This window comes from Engraulis encrasicolus, chromosome 1 (assembly GCF_034702125.1).
Source record: "Engraulis encrasicolus isolate BLACKSEA-1 chromosome 1, IST_EnEncr_1.0, whole genome shotgun sequence".
Taxonomy (NCBI): Eukaryota; Metazoa; Chordata; class Actinopteri; order Clupeiformes; family Engraulidae; genus Engraulis; species Engraulis encrasicolus.
In genome coordinates, this window is record NC_085857.1 from 43,984,407 (window position 1) to 44,002,958 (window position 18,552).

At 45.7% G+C, this 18,552-nt stretch overlaps 1 protein-coding gene across 1 annotated transcript; it reads right to left on the minus strand.

Moving 5' to 3' along the window:
* Positions 1–712: 712 nt before the first annotated feature.
* On the minus strand, positions 713–4,512 carry LOC134436367 (cuticle collagen 1-like). Its single transcript, XM_063185578.1, has 6 exons — positions 4,393–4,512; positions 4,162–4,193; positions 3,740–3,905; positions 2,701–2,807; positions 1,737–1,775; positions 713–887 (listed from the first exon to the last, which is right to left on the minus strand). Exons 1-5 carry the CDS (start codon positions 4,448–4,450, stop codon positions 1,746–1,748), a joined length of 393 nt encoding a protein of 130 aa, XP_063041648.1. The 5' UTR covers positions 4,451–4,512; the 3' UTR covers positions 713–887; positions 1,737–1,745.
* Positions 4,513–18,552: the final 14,040 nt, after the last annotated feature.

Consider the following 18,552-nt stretch of genomic DNA (forward strand, 5'->3'; position numbering starts at 1 on the left):
ACACACACTAACAGACACACACACACACACACACACACACACACACACACACACACACACACACACACACACACACACACACACACGCACGCACGCACGCACACACACACACACACACACACACACACACACACACACACACACCAATTTAGTTGAGCCACTGGAGATTTGTTTTCACATTACATACAGTGTATTTTTATATGCTATGTATTTACTGTATTCATGTTTATGTTTTCTAGCAGTAAGAAAGGATCAGGTGCTCCTTCTTAGTAATTACCTCTGTTGGTTGCATTTCAATATCACATTTGAGTTAAAGCGGATGCGAAATAAACAGATCTCAAGACTCTAAGACTATATGGCTATCACACATATAAAACAAGAGTGATCTCTTGAAACAAGGGTGTTCTCTTTGTGATTTCTTATCTCCTGTTTTCACATTACATACAGTGTATTTTTATTGTATGTATTTGCCTTATTCATTCTAGCTACTTGATATTTTATAACAGTAAGAAAGAATCCTTTGCTCCGCCTTAGTAATTACATCTGCTGATTGCATTTCAATCTAACATTAGTGTTTGAACTGCTGTGAAATAAACAATATTCTGAGCACAGATCTTATGTCTGTACCTGCGAACCTGATGATGCACAGAGGCGAAACGCGTTGTTCGCTTTGAATAAACGAGCAAAAAAAAAGTGTGCGGTAAACTGCTTTCTTTTGAAGATTTTTTTTATTGTTTAAATTTTCATTTATTTACATCACACAAAAAACACATCTGATTTCCATCAAGGTTGACCGGTGGAAGGTTAAGTGTTGGTTCAACAGTGTTATCTTCAGTCGTGTTTGGCGCATCATGGCGGTATCTTGTGTGTGAGTGTGGAAGGCACCACTAGAGGGAGTTAGAGACATCATAAACACCATTAGGGAAGGAGGATTTGGTTGTGCTTTAAAGGTGCACCGTGTAATATTTTTAGTAGTTTATCTACAGAATTCATGCTGCCCATTCACTAATGTTACCTTTTTTATGAATACTTACCACCACCACCAAATTCTAAGTATTAATTATGACTGGGATTGGAACATTGCACTTTTCATAGGCCTACATGAAAAGGGGGATCTTCTCCATGGTCCGCCACTTTGAATTTCCAGAAATAGACATTTTTAGATGCAAAACTTACTGTACTTTGGTTATACTAGTAAATATTGATTTATTATTTAGTAAATATTCATGATGAGATCAAATTTGATAATAGGCAGCACAATTTCAATGAGCAGCATAGTTGCTGTTCCCATTCCGGCCACATTCTACACAGTGCACCTTTACACACTACTGGTCTTTTCACATTTTTTTATGACATGTCCCCATAATATCCCCATAGACATGTCCCCATAATGCATAATGAACAAAACATTCATACTCAAATGTCTCCATAATGTACAAATGGTGGTATTCATACACACATGACATGTCCCCACAAGGTAGACATGACAGTACACTCTGTTGTCCGTCAATACAATATACACACATCCCTGTAACGCACAGCTAACAGTTTTTATAAATGCAGGTTTCCATAATGCAAAATTGTACATTGCAGAGTAGAGTAACTTTCATTAATCCCGAAAGAGAACAGTGTCCAGCAGAACACATAAATTCATAACTACTTGTTCAAAAGAGATACACGCACATGCACGTTCACACATAGGCCTACACAAACGATCACACACAAAAGTGGCTTACCCAGGAGAGTTAATGGAACTCTGTCCTGGTGCAGTCCCCCTGGAAGAAGTTAGACAGATCATTATTACTGGATCAAGCAGGACAAGGTTACATTATTGGGTCTCTGACAAGAGGATCAGTTATGTGTCTGTCATTTTTCTGTGAGAAGTCTGTGCCCAACAGACGTCCATGTATGCATGTGTGTGTGTGTGTGTGTGTGTGTGTGTGTGTGTGTGTGTGTGTGTGTGTGTGTGTGTGTGTGTGTGTGTGTGTGTGTGTGTGTGTGTGTGTGTGTGTGTGTGTGCATGTATGGGCGACGTGCAGCGGTGTAGTCTACTTGTTTGAAGTGGGTATACTATATATTCGAGCATTTTTTGAAGTGGGTATACTGTATATATTTATGCCATTCTAAATAATGGATCAATCGATACTGAAGCCCCTAAGATTTAGAAGTGGGTATACTCCGTATACCTGCGTTCTACGTAGACTACACCACTGGCGACGTGTTGTAACATGCGTGTGTGTGCGTGTGTGTGCGCGTGTGCATGTGTATGTGTGCGTGCGTGTGTGTGTGTGTTTGTGTGTAAGTGTGTGTGTGTGTGTGTGTGTGTGTGTGTGTGTGTGTGTGTGTGTGTGTGTGTGTGTGTGTGTGTGTGTGTGTGTGTGTGTGTGTGTGTGTGTGTGTGTGCGCGTGTGTGTGCGTGCGTGCGTGACAGGGGTGGGACTAACATTTTTCCCCACCGGTCACTGTGGCAGGTAGATTTTAAAATATACCAGTCATTAGCTATTTTTACCACTGAAAGTGACTGGTGGGTTGAAACATTTACCCGTCAGCCCTGAAATGTATCTGTCCTTGGCGGGTGGACGGGTGCTTATTTCCAACCCTGGTGCGTGCGTGCGTGCGTTGGTGCGTTGGTGCGTTGGTGTGTTCGTGCGTGTGTGAGTGTGTGCATGCACGCGGCGCATGTGTGTGTGTGTTTATTACCTTCGGGCCCATGGGCCCAGGTCTGCCCATGTCCCCCTTCATGCCCCCATCACCAGGGACTCCCTGAGGACCCAGGGGGCCAGTCAAGCCCTTGGGACCGGGCCCACCTGGATGCCAACAACACACGTGTAACAACACACGGTAATAGTTGTTAAAGATACAGTGTGCAAGATTTTTGGTTGCTTATTTCCAGAATTCATGCAACCCATTCATTAATGTTACCTTTTTCATTAATACTTCATGAACATTAGATTATTTCTTAGTAAACTTTCATGATCAAATTTGGCAATAGGCAGCCAAGTTTCAATGAGCAGCATAGTTGCAGTACCTTTTTTGTGTTAATGTTTAATGTTAATTTTTTGTGGGTGTTAATATGTTCAAAGTCATAGTCTACAAGTGATGATAGACTGGGCAACTTTTTGGCCAGTGTTACCAGGCAATATAATGATTTGCTCCTAATGACAAAAAAAGACTGAAATGACTAAAACAAGTTGTATGATCTGTTGACATGTTCTCTTTAGGAAAGTGTTATATTGACTAGCAGTTCAAACAAAATTGGATAATAGCCTATTCATTGCCCAGACACTAGGGATGCACGATGTGAAAAATTTCAGCCGATACCGATAGCCGATATTGATATTGCTAATATCGATAACCGATATTAACCGATACCGATGTTTCTGTTTTTTTAAAAATAGATAACATTTAATACAGATTGACAATGATGCAAACAAACTGAATTTTTAAATGTCCTCTTATTTCCAAAAACACTTTTTAACTCCCTGTGATAAAATTAGATAAAAAATAGAGACAAACTAGAAGACAAACAATGAAAGTCACCGTCAAGTCCAATCTTTTAGAACCGTAACATTAAAAAAAAACATTGGCGTTAACATGACATAACCGATGTCCGATATGTTGAGAAATGTCAAATATCGGCCGATACCGATACATCTGGCCGATACATCGTGCATCCCTACCAGACACATTGCCCAAAGTTGCCCTGCCTGAGTATCATCACCTGAAGTCAAAGACTCACCTGGCCTGCCGGACCCTCCTGGATGTCCTGGTTTACCAGGGTTGCCGATATCCCCAGGGGGACCAGGGGCACCTGGCCTAGTACAGCCCCCGCCACAGCAGCTGCAACAGCCACAACCACCACAGCCTCCACACCCACCACAGCCATTAGAGCCACCACACTCTGACTGCATTATAGAATAGAATAGAATAGAATAGAATGGAATGGAATAGAACAGAATAGAAATACACACATGTATCAGACTATTTCATCCATATAGTGACTTGCGATAATCAGTAGCGCCATGCCATGTCATGTTGTGCAATAAAAATAAAATAATAAATAAAAATAAAATAAAATTGAAGTAATAGTATAATAATTATAATTAATAGTAATACTTATAATAATATAGTAATTATTATAAAAATTGTATTGCTTCTTACCTCTTCATGGCCATGCCAGTTCCCATACAAGCCTGTATAATGAATCATGAATTAATCATCAATCACAAATGCTATCAGAAATTGCATTGCCATCCACCTAGTTCGATACCACGCATTCTTTCAGAACTCTGACTCATAAAAGCTTATGGGTCCATAATAACACCAATGAAAAACTTTGACATTAACCTGAAGTGTACTGTATCTGTAAAATGTTTTGTTGGTTCCACTCACCATCCAGCTGCATGAGCAGCACAGACACCAGCACAGTTACTCTGATCAAGCCAGACATTGCTATGATGATGAGTCCCTCTGGTAGGACCTCCGTGGATCTCTTCAGTGTTTTACCCTCTTTGGCTTTTCCAACAATCAATGGGCACCACAGTTCACAGGGCCAAATGAATATGGCCTGGGGCCCCTAGGCTACAGGCTGTGGTGGCCCCCCCGGAAGACGCATTTCGTGACACATTTACATGCACACACAGTGTCATAATTACAGGCTAGGAATTAAGGATAACATGTCTACCAACTGTACTGAACATGACAGAAGCAATTTTCAATATTGCATCTTGTTACAATTCTGCTCATTTTTCGCTTTTGGTCATTCAGGGGCCCCCTGGCAGGTGGGGGCCCCTAGGCTGCAGCCATATGTAGCCTGTGTATTAATCCAGACCTGCACATGGCCGCATAGGGTATCATTGGAGATGTTTTTTTGTTGCTTTGGATAGAAGGAAGTGGGGCCGTTGCTCAACACATCTCATTGGCAAATCAATTAGTAGCATGCAATGTTCTGTGGCCACTTTCACTGATGACATTGGAGCAACGGTTGAAGGTCTCACGCCGCAATAGTCCTGTGCAATTGTTCAACCTCTGTTCCACAGACAGTTTTGTTGTTCTCCATGGCTCAAGCCCAGATTCATAAACAAGGCCTATGCAGTCCACACACAGACGCACAAACGCGCGCGCGCGCGCACACACACACACACATACACGTACACACGTACACACACACACACACACACACACACACACACACACACACACACACACACACACACACACACACACACACACACACACACACACACACACACACACACACACACACACCTTTAGCATTGCTATTCATACAGACGAGACAGTCATCTGTAAAAGAAAAAGTGAAAGTCTCTCTATAAAAAGGTGTTTTTAATGCTTTACATTGAGCAAATGCATTGTGCTTTGAAAATGGATAATTGGTGTTTTGGGAAAGAGCTCTTCAACTAGTCTACATGTATTCACAATTGCCAGGTATTTTGAACAATATTGTATTTTTGTAATAACACGAACACAGGCATTGGTTTGTGATAAGCAAGAATTCACTTAAGCCTCTGATTGTGTTATGGTCAAAAATGACCATTTTGAAACTTCATTTTTAAATAACTTCTCTATTTTTCATCATACACAAATGACACTTCATGATATCCTCCAGCTAACCTATTCAAATGGTCAAAATGAAATACAATGAAATTCCTAAAGAATTGTGGAAGATACACCAACTTGTTTCATTCATGGTGTTTCGGTCAAAAATGACCGTACCACTAATTTACATCTCCCAACGTTATATACAGTTATATTACATTCACTTTACTCTCATATTCTTTTTTGTTAGGCTTTTTAGAATACAATCATATGTGCCACATTAGTATAGATGTTTACAGTTAGTTGAAATACTTGAAAAAAGTAAAGGTGTTCCAAACGGCCTGAAAGCCTCTGAGAGGTCCTAGACTCTAGAGGGTAAATAAAACGAATTGGTGCAAGATGACAAAAAAAGCCTACAAATAACTAAAAAAAAGCAGAATAACATTTAAATCACTTTGGAAATCTTTCAAATGGGTGTCTAAAAGGTATTAATCACAAAATGTGCAAATCAGATTTTTAATCGATGTATTATTACCTTTTTTGTGCAGGCGGTCAATTTTGACCGTTAACACCATGAACATAACCATGTTTCTAACATAACCAGAGGGCTAAGAATGATCAGAAAGACCTGGATCAAATGTTCAGGAGAACTGGGTTTAATGTTCAGTGACCCCTGCTGTAGATGACCATGTTAGCTTTTAGGGGGAAATGGATCAAGGTCAAAGTAAAGGTCACCAAACGGGCCAATGAGCCAATGGAAAGAGGTTTGTTGTGAATGATACCATTTGTTTTTTTGTTTTGTTTGCTTGCTCGTTTATTTGATGTTTTTACTTTCATTACTAGGTAGTTACCATTTCGCTAGTATCTCATTACTTAATTAGTTTTATTTAGCTATTGATTAACAGTCAGATGGGATTTGGTGTGCCTCTTGTGTGCCTGTTGTGTTTATTTTGTGCGCTAACTTTTAAATTATTACAGACATACAAAACACAGAAAACTGGTCTTAAAGAAGTAGGTTTTTATTTAATCTTTTAATTTCCATTTATTGACATTGTGTGATTGTGAAAAACAAAATGAGGAACCAAAGTTGATTTCCCTCAAGGAGTAAGGTCAGGCATTGGCTGAAAAGTGCTGTCAACTGACCTGTATTTGGGGCAGCAAAGGAGAGATTACTGCACGGGCCTACTGGGACCAGGCCTAGGGGCCCAACAATTATGGGGCCCCTGAAGCCCATGACTCTATATTTCTATTCTTATCTTTATTCCATTGAATTAAAGTCATACTTTAACTACTGTTCACATAGTTCACATTTTCTCAGGGGGCAAGTCAACAACATGGAGCCTCTAACATCTGGTATAAACCCTTATTATTTTTTTGTACATGCAACGTGAATGGGGGGGGGGGGGGCTTCTTGTTGTCTAGCCCAGGGGCCCACGGAGTCAATATCTCTCCATGGCATCTTGGTGGCCTGTGCAGACAAAGGTCAAAAGAAGAGGGAAGGAAAGGGACATCAGTATGGAAATAGTTGAATCGATCCTACTATCATTTCAAAAGTCAACTCATTTGCACTTCAGAAGACCAAAGATTGCCGGTCAAACTCATGGGGTGGATTCCAATATGCGGACTCCATCCTTGGTCTCTGCTTGTGACCTGACGCCCTGCGTCCGTGGAGAAAACAATTAAGTCTCCCTGTTGTCAGCCTAGCCACAACAACTTTTGGGGCATTATTCTTCATTCACCATCCCATTTGAAAATGAAATACAATGCTGCTGTCGTGATATCGTCACAAGGCTACGAGGAGGCAAGTGAGCAAGGGAGAACGGGAGTTTGCATATTGGAATCCACCCCATGATACCGGACAAAGATGGCCGCAGCCAGGCATGGGAAATGCCAAAAGGCTGAACACGCCACTTAGTGATTTTTTTAAAACTTATTTAAACACAAAAAACACATTGCCTTAAAATCAATTCTGTAGCTTACTGGGAGCCAATGCAGCGATCTTATAATTGGAGTAACATGGTCGAACTTCCTTGTACTGTACTAAATCTCCCTTCACAATGCAATTCCCTTTTCCGATTGGCTATTAGGTGACCATTGCTGTAATTTCTTTGAACAGGTCAAACATCTAAATTCTGGTGCAGTTGGCAGGATTCATACAAATTTAAAGACGGTCAAAGTAAAAAGAAATAGCATAACCGTAAAGGGAGATAAAAGGTCGACTGATGTCAATGAAGTTAATGTCTTACAACTCTGTCTCCATGCAAGTTTTAAGCCTCCGCATTTCCATTAACTTAATCAAATCGCTCACCTTGTCAGCTGGTATCCCTAACTCACCTTGGATAACAGCTATAAGTGTATTGTAATGCAAAGATAAATGTAAAGATGAAAAAGTAACATACGCACAATAGTTATACAAGTCCTTGCCTTCTGCATCTCCCCTGGAATAAATTCAAAAGAACAAAATAAGACATAACTTGGTACCAAATAGTACAGTTAACATTATATTGTAAATACAATGAATTACAATGGACTGTGTTCATTGTAACATATTTTTGTTTTTTTACATGTGAGTGTACTGTACATGCCTGCAAGTGTGTGTGTGTGTGCATGTGCATGTGTTCAAATGTAAGTATGTATTTTCGTTAGTGTTAGAGATTACCGAGGGGCCAGGAGGTCCGTCTTTGCCAGGTGCCCCCTTGAAGCCTGGACCACCAGGGGTCCCAAAAGGCCCCCGCCCCCCACCAGAGCCCCGTGGACCGGGCCCCCCAGGAGGAGCAGAACACAGATCATTACATTACAGAACGTAGCTAAAACTTTTATCCAAATGAATTTAGAAATATTACAGGGTATTGGTTACAGTCCCTGTAGCAGAGCGGGGATAGTTGGATTGCTTAAGGGCACTTTAACCATTTTTCGTATTGTTTTTGTTTTTATTATTTTTTTCACGTCATGGTTGTGTACAAGAATTTATGGTATAACTGATTTCATTTGAGTAGGAAGGCAGTTTTATCGTGCAATGCCTTCTTAAGATGAAAGGAAATTGTCTTCACATTCAGTTCAGCATTCAATACCATAATACCACAACAACTCATCAGAAAACTGGACAAACTAGGTTTCAGCACCTCCCTCTGCAACTGGCTGCTGGACTTCCTGATGCAAAGACCACAAGCAGTACGGGTAGGGAACAACACCTCAAGCACCCTGACCCTGAGCACGGGGGCTCCGCAAGGTTGTGTTCTCAGCCCCCTGCTGTTCACGCTGCTGACACACGACTGCACAACGACCCACAGCACTAACCATCTAGTGAAGTTTGCGGATGATACAACACTGGTGGGCCTCATCACCAAGGGCGATGAGACTCACTACAGAGAAGAAGTAGACCTGCTGGCCAGATGGTGCAAAGACAACAACCTCCTGCTGAATGTCAACAAGACCAAGGAGATTGTTGTCAACTTCCAAAGGGTCCAAAAACAACTGCCACCACTGACCATCGACGGCGATGCTGTGGAGAGAGTGAGCAGCACCAAGTTCCTTGGAGTGCACATCAGCGACGACCTCTCTTGGACCACCAACACTACATCACTGGCGAAGAAAGCCCATCAGCGTCTCTACTTCCTGCGCAAACTAAAGAAGGCAAGTGCTACACCCTCCATCATGACAACATTCTACAGAGGAACCATAGAGAGCGTCGTGTCCAACTGCATCACAGTGTGGGGAGGAAGCTGCACGGAGAAAAACAGGAAGACACTCCAGCGTGTTGTGAACACAGCAAAGAAGATCATTGGAGTACCACTCCCCTCCCTGCAGGACATTTACACCACACGCCTCGCCCGGAAAGCACTGATGATCATCAAAGACACAAGCCACCCTGCATACAAACTGTTCAGCCTCCTGCCCTCTGGAAAGAGGTACAGGCGCCTCCGTTCCCGTACCACCAGGCTGGCGAGCAGCACAATGCACCAAGCGATCAAGATGCTGAACACTCAACCCACTCTCCCTCCACTGTCAGCCTCTAGCCAGCAAGGCCACTGACAACCCCCCCCCATCCCCCACCACCATATCTGCGACTGAACATTCCACCTGCACTACTATACTTGTGACTGAACTTTCAACCTGCACTAACTCAAAACATGCACACACACACACGCACGCACGCACGCACGCACGCACGCACGCACGCACGCACGCACGCACGCACGCACGCACGCACGCACGCACGCACACACACACACACACACACACACACACACACACACACACACACACACACACACACACACACACACAAGCACACTGCACTTTCTGCACTAAACCCAAACATAAACACACTGACACACACTGACACACACACACACACAGACACACGAACACACACACAGACGCACACCGCACCTTCTACCTGCACTAAACACACACACACACACACACACACACACACACACACACACACACACACACACACACACACACACACACACACACACACACACACACACACACACACACACACACACACACACACACACACACACACACACACACTGCTGCTGGTGTACTTGACAGACCTTTTTAATATTTATTTTTCTTCAAAATGCTACTATTACCATGTCAGAACGCTATAAAGGACTTTTTTAGGAAAAGCACAAAAGCACAACAATACCTCTTAATGTATGTCCTCTACAAGTCTTCTGTTGTCCAGTCTTGCACTTTAAATGTCTGTATGAGCACTGTCTATGTCCATACTGTCTTAAGTCCATGTATAAGTACTGTCTATGTCTATACTGTCTATGTCCTTACCTAGATTAGTCTATGTCTGTATGGGAAAGCAAGAAATGTAATTTCAAATTATTTGTATGACCAGTGCATGTAAAGAAATTGACAATAAAACCTACTTGACTACTTGACTTGACATCCAGAGTGGCCAGAGTGTTGCCATGGGACCGGCACGGTGAATCTTACAGGGACTCACCTGGTGCCCCAGGTTCACCTGGGTAACCTGGTTCACCATGCCATCCTTTAGGACCCGGAGGACCAGGGGGGCCTTGTTTAGAGCAGCAGTCACAGCAGTTGCAGCAGCCACCACAGCCACCACAATCACCACACCCACCAGAGCCATCACACTCTGACTGTGGAATAGAATGGAATGTTATAGAATAGAATAGAATGGAATGGAGTAGAATTGGATGTTATAGAGTACAATGGAATACGAAAGTGTTACAGAATAGAACAGTTCGTTAGAATAGAGTAAAATATAATAGAATAGTATGGAATGGAATAGAATAGAATTGAATATAGTTTGCGATATCATTGTATTATCACCCAGTGAGCAGACGGAACGTCTTCTGATTGGCTGAGCAGGTGTCCTTTATTCCCCGGTAGCAGGACACCTATGATGTCATGCGGGCGTGCGGGCGTCCAAGTTGCTTCTTTTCTAACTTTCTGGCGAAGTGCCGTTACTAGTTCTATCGCATCTGGTTGTCTAGTCAAGACCGCGTCGTTAGTTCTATCGCATCTGGTTGTCTAGTCAAGACCCCGTTACTAATTCTATCGCATCTGGTTGTCAAGTCAAAAACCCAGTCGTCAATTCTATCGCATTTGGTTGTCAAGTCACCCCAACATTCTGCGCGCGTCCTTATGCCTCCGATAGAGGCGCGTCTCACTAGATTAGGAAGTGGTGCCCATAGCAACGTACCAAGCGCAGTGGTGAATCTACCTTCTCACGAAGCCTTAGATCAACATGTTAATAAATTAATACTTAAATGCTGGTAACCGGGTGATAAGCGGAATAGCGGCCTTCGAGGTGTCCCGATATCAAGGGAAAATGGACTTGGCGAAGCGAACAGCCCTTCGGCTGCGCCGTCGGGCTGTTTAGAACGCTCCGCCTCGTCCATTATTTCCCTTGATATCGGGACACCTCGTCGTCCGCTATTCCATACGTAGGCCTATCATGTCATGCCATATACAGCATACTATGTCACAGAGATGGGACCAAGTCACTAATTTGCAAGTCGCAGGGTAAGTCTCAAGTCCTTCCAATCAAGTCTGAGTCAAGTCACAAGTTAAGACACATTTGACCAAGTCAAGTCCAAGTCCAAGTCGTGCCAAAGCCAAGTCAAGTCCAAGTCCAAGTCTTATTTTTTCCAAGTCCTTAACAAGTCACCTTGTATTCTATGTGCAATATTGACAATTACTTTTAGTCATAAATTAATTACTTCATGTCCCCCTTTGCTAGTCATGTCCCTTACGAAAATTGACCATGGTATAACCACGATTTCATGCTTTGTTTTAGCATGGTTCGGCTTGTTTTTTGGTTTGACTAGGTTTAACTATAAAATGAACCATGGTTTTACGCTGAAAACTAACCATGGTTTTACGCTGAAAACTAACCATGGTTTTACCCAAGGTTTATAAATATTCATTAAATTGCACTTAGTTTCCGCTTCTTTTATCCAATGCACATATTGGTGACAGTTTTTGGAGCAATGTGGGGTTAGGTGCCTTGCTCAAGGGCACTTCAGTCATGGATGGAGGTGAAGGGAGAGGTAGCCTGATTATCATAGACGTTCAAATCTCTTTGAGATTTGGTCTGACCAAGAGCATAACAATTAACTTTTCCCAAACGGCATGGTTTTCCCGCCTCCCTTGGTTTTCTTATGGTTGTTTGCTTACCGACAAAGTGGGAGGAGTTACCGTATTTTCGGGAACTCAGAAAGTACTTGCATGGCTCTTGACCTGACTAGTTGCAATGCTGAAAGTGTTGCCTCACTAGGAGGGCACAGCCTGGCTAAGGGAGATGTAGGCCTAAGGGTGGGATTCAAAGCTGCAACTCTGTGATCTTCAGTCCAACTCCCTAACCATTACACCACAGCTGCAAACAGCTGCAAACATGCGTGATACTATGGATGGTTCAGATTACTATGGAGAAACCATAGTTACTACAGTAAAACCATGTTTACAGTAAAACCATGGACGCTTTTCGTAAGGAGTTCTAAACAAAAATAGTAGGCCTACTGGTACTGTTGAAGGGTAAATTGATTAGTTTTTCTTTCTTTCATGCATTTTTTCACACATAAATGCAAAAAATAATATAATCAGATGACTTGGAATGCTATTGCAAGTCATTGCAAGCTAAAACTGTCAAGTCAAGTCAAGTCTCAAGTCAACAGCGTACAAGTCGAGTCAAGTCACAAGTCATTCACAATATTGGCAAGTCAAGTCTCAAGTCGAGTCATTTGTGACTCAAGTCACAAGTCAGTCCAAGTCACAAGTCACAAGTCCACATCTCTGCTATGTCATGCATTATAGATCATAGATACAAATGAATCTTTTATTACCTCTTCATTTCCACACCAATTTCCATTCAAACCTAAAGGATGAATATTACACTTTGATAAAATATACAAATATATTCTGAAATGTAAATAACCAAAAATACTGCTTGATTAATATTTGACCATTATTGATAATTATTCAATATAAAATCTTTTTGCTCCAAAATAAGAATGCAGAAATGAAATAGATTTCAAAACTACAAAACTGCAAAATGTAAAAAATATTTTTCCACTCACCACCCAGATGCATAAGCAGCAATACTGCCACCAATTGGTCACTCTGATCAAGCCAGACATGGTCACCTCCACTCACAATGATGCAGCCCTCTGATCAGACAACTATACTTGGATCTCTTCAATTCTTTTCTTCCTTGGATTTCTCGAACGACAGTTCACCGGACACCACAGCACAACACACCATAGAACAGTTACATTGCAACACAGTAAGTGGATGGCATGAGATTGCTGTTCCGTTGGAGGATAGGATGTGAAGCCATCGTGTGCAAGTTCTTGCAGCCAGGCAGGCGCATATATTGATGAAATTATAGCAACGGATACAAGAGCATCATCTAGAGGGGACTGCATAAGTGTGTTTAGAAAGTCCACTTTTGGACAAAGTGTCATGAGCACTCTCTCTCCCTGGTAGCAACCTTAATTGCATTCAATTATCTGCCACTCTGCTCACTCTCTCCCTACTCTGCCTAACGAGCTCCACCTGGCTCCGCCCTGCTCTGCTCTTGTTACCTGGCCAGCTGCACTGCATTTCCCACTCACCATCCTCACCTTGCCTCACTCTGTTCTAATTACTCTGCCAGCTGCACTGCATTTCCCCACTAACCTCTCCCAGTATATCAAGCCCTGTTTTTCAGCCAAGCCCTGTCAGATCGTCTTCAAACCCAGACCAGTAACCTGCCTGTCTGCGCTCTGACTCCTGTCTGTGATTCTGATCCTTTCTTGACTGCCTCCTTGTTCTACTGCCCCGACTATCCCGACCTGCCTTCTGGATCTCGACTACTCTCCGATCTTCAGCCCCTCCGGTAACTCGATTCTGCCTTCTGTCTCTCACCACGATTATTGCCCAGCCCTGATCTGTACTTCTGCCTGCCATTCATATTGCTTTTGTGTGTGTGTTCCCCCAGGTCTCCGACCACCAGACGAGCGAGCCCAGACGCTTCACCACCCTCAGCCCGATACGCGGCTCGATCACTGGGGGACGCACACAAAAGGCACTTTGGACTCGAACCCCCCGGACACTTGGTGGCCACCGGAGCCCAGGTAACCCACAGGACCCTGAAAAACCCCAGAATCCCAAGCACCCTGGAACCCCTGACACCCCTGGCACTCCTAGCACCCCTGGAACCGGAACCTCCCAAGACCTCACGATCATCTCACTCCTCTTCCCCCCTGAACCCCTCAATAAAGAACTCTGAATTTGAACTTGCGCTCTTGGGTCCTCTTCTGTCCGTGACAGAACGATCTGACCATCATGGACCCAGCGCACTCCCTGACCACGATGGAGGAAGAGCCAGAGATGACTGCCCTACAGCGACTGGAACGCACTGAGGGAGACATCAATCGGATGGCTGGCGACATCGCTTCCCTTCTCCAGCTAGTCAACCAGCAGCAACAACAGATCCAGCAGCAACAGCAACAGCTTCAGCCAGCAGCAGCAACAGTTTCAGCTGCAACAGCAACAGTTTCCAACTGCAGCAACAACAGCTAGCCCAAGCCCTGCAACTACTCTCAAATCCGGCTACTCCACCTGCACCCACCCCTGGTTCTTCTGTTCCAGTACCACCGACACTCCTTCATCCCTCCGCTGCAGGTCCCAATGCTGCAGGCCCGGCAGTGCTGCCACCAGATCCCCACGCTCCTGAACCAAAGATTGGGAAACCCAGAACGTTTTGATGGAAACCAGAAGCAAGTAAGACCATTCTTGAGCAGCTGCCGAATCCAGTTCGCACTACAGCCCAGGACTTTCTCAACAGAGGGAGCCCAAGGTGGGGTACGTCATCACACATCTCACACCGTCGAGCTCGGTTGTGGGGAACGGCGGAATTCGACCGGCAAACCCCAGCCTGTGCCTCCTTCAGTGCCTTTGAGGAGGAGATGTTAAAGGTCTTTGACCTTGGCTCGCCAACAGCCGAAGCGTCACAAGCTCTGCTCACCATCCGTCAGGGCAATAGGACAGTAGCAGACTTCTCCATTGACTTTCGTACCCTGGCCAGTCAAAGCTCGTTTAACCCAGAGGCACTGGTGCAAGCCTTCCTCCACAGCCTGGCGGACTATATCAAAGACGAGCTTGTTTCCCATGACCCGCCCTCAACGCTTGATGCCGCTATTGACCTTGCCGTCCGCATTGACCGCCGTATACAGACCCGGAGGAGGGAGAAGGGCCGTCTCAGTCAACCTGCCATCCGCACTCGGGTCGATACCTCCTCTGTCCAGCCCCTGCCTGTCAAGTCCCAAAGCCAACTCAATCAGCCTGACCCATGGAGATTGGCCGTGCCTCTGAACTCCCGAGGAGCGTCGACGCCGTCTAAGCTCCAACCTTTGCCTCTACTGTGGTGGTGAAAATCACCGTGTCGCCACTTGTCCGGCAAAAGCCGCAGCTCACCAGGTGTAAGGGAGATCCGGGTGAGCTCAACAAATCTTCAGTCTCCCTCCATCCGAAAAACCCTGCTTCATCTCCGCCTTCAGCTTTCCGACACCAATCATACGTTGGCCGCCTTGTGGATTCCGGAGCTGAAGCAAACATCATGGACCCTGAGCTTGCACGGCAACTGGGCGTGAACCATCATCAACTGACACAACCCATTCCTGCACGAGCCCTGGATGGGCATCATCTTGGCACTGTCACTCACATCTCCGCCCCTGTGACAATCCTGCTGTCAGGAAACCACCAGGAGTCCATCCAGTTCCACCTCCTACACTCACCTGGCCAACCACTCATCCTTGGATACCCGTGGCTCCGTCAGCACAACCCCCACATCGACTGGGAGACCGGAACAGTCCGTGAGTGGGGAAGGAGTTGTCACCAGACCTGTTTAAGGGGGGCCACCCCTGCCCGTTCACCGGGAAATATCTAGCGCTTACCCCCCGACATATCCAATGTTCAGGCCTGTTACCACAGCCTGAAAGAGGTGTTCAACAAATCCAAGGCGACATCTCTACCCACACAGACCCTATGACTGCGCGATTGATCTCCTGCCTGGGCACAGCACCCCCCAAGGGTCGTCTTTATTCACTGTCTGCCCCGGAAAGAAAGGCCATGGAGGACTACATAATGACTCTCTTGCCGCCGGGATAATCAGACCGTCATCTTCCCCCGCAGGAGCGGGATTCTTCTTTGTCGGTAAGAAGGACGGTTCTCTTCGTCCATGCATAGATTACCGGGTCTGAACGACATCACGGTTAAGAATCGCTACCCACTGCCCTTACTTTCGTCTGCCTTCGAACTGCTGCAGGGAGCCCACCGTATTCTCAAAGCTGGACCTTCGCAATGCCTACCATCTGGTGCGGGTGAGGGAGGGAGACGAATGGAAGACAGCGTTCAACACACCAACAGGCCACTATGAATATCTCGTCATGCCCTTCGGCCTCACCAATGCCCCAGCAGTTTTTCAAAGCCCTAGTGAATGATATCCTCAGGGACATGCTAAATACGTTCGTATTTGTGTACCTTGACGATATTTTAATATTCTCAAAGACTCTGTCAGAACACACGCACCACGTCCAGTTGGTCCTGCGCCGCCTGCTGGAGAACTCTCTTTTCGTGAAGGCAGAGAAGTGCGAGTTCCATGCCAAAAACCGTTTCATTCCTGGGGTATGTGGTGACCGAGGGCAGCATTCAGATGGATCTCACGAAGGTGTCGGCTGTCACTTCCTGGCCAGTTCCTGAGTCTCGGAAAAAGTTGCAACAGTTCCTGGGCTTTGCAAACTTTTTATAGGAGATTCATCAGAAAAACTATAGCACTGTGGCTGCACCACTCACGGCGCTAACCAGCACTAAACAACCGTACCAATGGACATCAGCTGCTGATAAGGCCTTCAATATCCTCAAGACACGTTTTTCACTTCTGCTCCCATCCTCCAGATGCCAGATGCAGCAAGGCAGTTTGTGGTGGAGGTAGATGCTTCAGACGTGGGAGTGGGTGCAGTGCTTTCTCAAAGAGCAGCTGGAGGATGGCAAGATGCACCCCTGTGCCTTCTACTCCCGTCGGCTAACCCCAGCCGAATGCAACTACGACATTGGGAACCGCGAGCTGTTGGCTGGTCAAGCTCGCCCTTGAAGAATGGCGGCACTGGTTAGAGGGGTCAAAGGAACCATTCGTAGTGTGGACAGACCACAAAAAACCTGAGTATATCCAAACAGCCAGGAGGCTGAACTCCCGGTCAACAGCGGTGGTCTCTGTTCTTTACCCGCTTCAATTTCACGCTCTCCTACCGCCGGGATCTCGCAACATCAAACCTGATGCCCTTTCCCGGATGTTTCAGAAGGACGAGACCACCGCCATGCCAGCCCCCATTCTTCCCAGCCACTTTGTCGTAGCGGCCCTCACCTGGGAGATCGAGAAGCAGGTCATGGAGGCTCTTCGGGACCAGCCAGGCCCAAGCACCAGCGCCCCCAACCGTCTGTTTGTTCCAGCAAAGCTCAGGTCACCTGTGATTCAGTGGGGGCACGAATCCCGTCTGGCCTGTCATCCCGGCATCACTCGCACCCTTCATCTGGTCCGCCAGCGGTTCTGGTGGCGGCGGATGAGACGGGATATCAGAGAATTCATCCGAGCTTGTCCCACTTGTAACCGAAACAAGACCCCCAACCAGCCTCCTGCTGGGTTGCTGCAACCCCTACTCATACCCAAGAGGCCCTGGTCCCATGTTTCACTGGACTTTGTTACGGGTCTTCCGCCCTCTGACGGACACACAGTTATCCTTACATTGTTGACCGCTTTAGTAAGATGACCCATTTTGTACCTCTTCCTAAACTACCCTCTGCTAAGGAGACAGCCCAGGTGGTCCTGGAACATGTGTTTCGTATCCATGGCCTACCCCAGGATATAGTGTCAGACCGGGGCCCACAATTTTCAGCAACCTTTTGGAAGGCTGTCATCTCCTCGGGCCACCGCCAGCCTATCATCTGGATTCCACCCGCAGTCAAACGGCCAAACTGAACGCATGAACCAGGAGCTGGAGAAGGCACTGAGGTGCATGGCCTCCCAAAATCCCCGGGCCTGGGCTCAACACCTGCTCTGGTGGAATATGCCCATAATTCACTCACCAGCTCCGCCACCGGGCTCTCCCCCTTTCAGTGTGTCTACGGTATCAACCCCCACTGTTTGCCAGCCAGGAAGCGGATGCCACCTGTCCGTCTGCTCTTGCGTATGCCCGCCGCTGCCGCCGCACTTGGGCCCAGGCGCGCACTATGCTTCTGAAGTCTGGAACCAGCTACGTCGTCGGTGCCAACCGACGGAGGACCCCAGCACCTACTTACCGGGTTGGTCAGAAGGTCTGGCTGTCTGCCCGGGATCTGCCGCTGCGGGTTGAATCACGAAAACTGGCCCCTCGCTTCATTGGTCCTTTTCCTGTACAGAAAGTCATCAGTCCAACGGCGGTTCGACTTCAGTTGCCCACTTCCATGCGGGTCCATCCCACCTTCCAC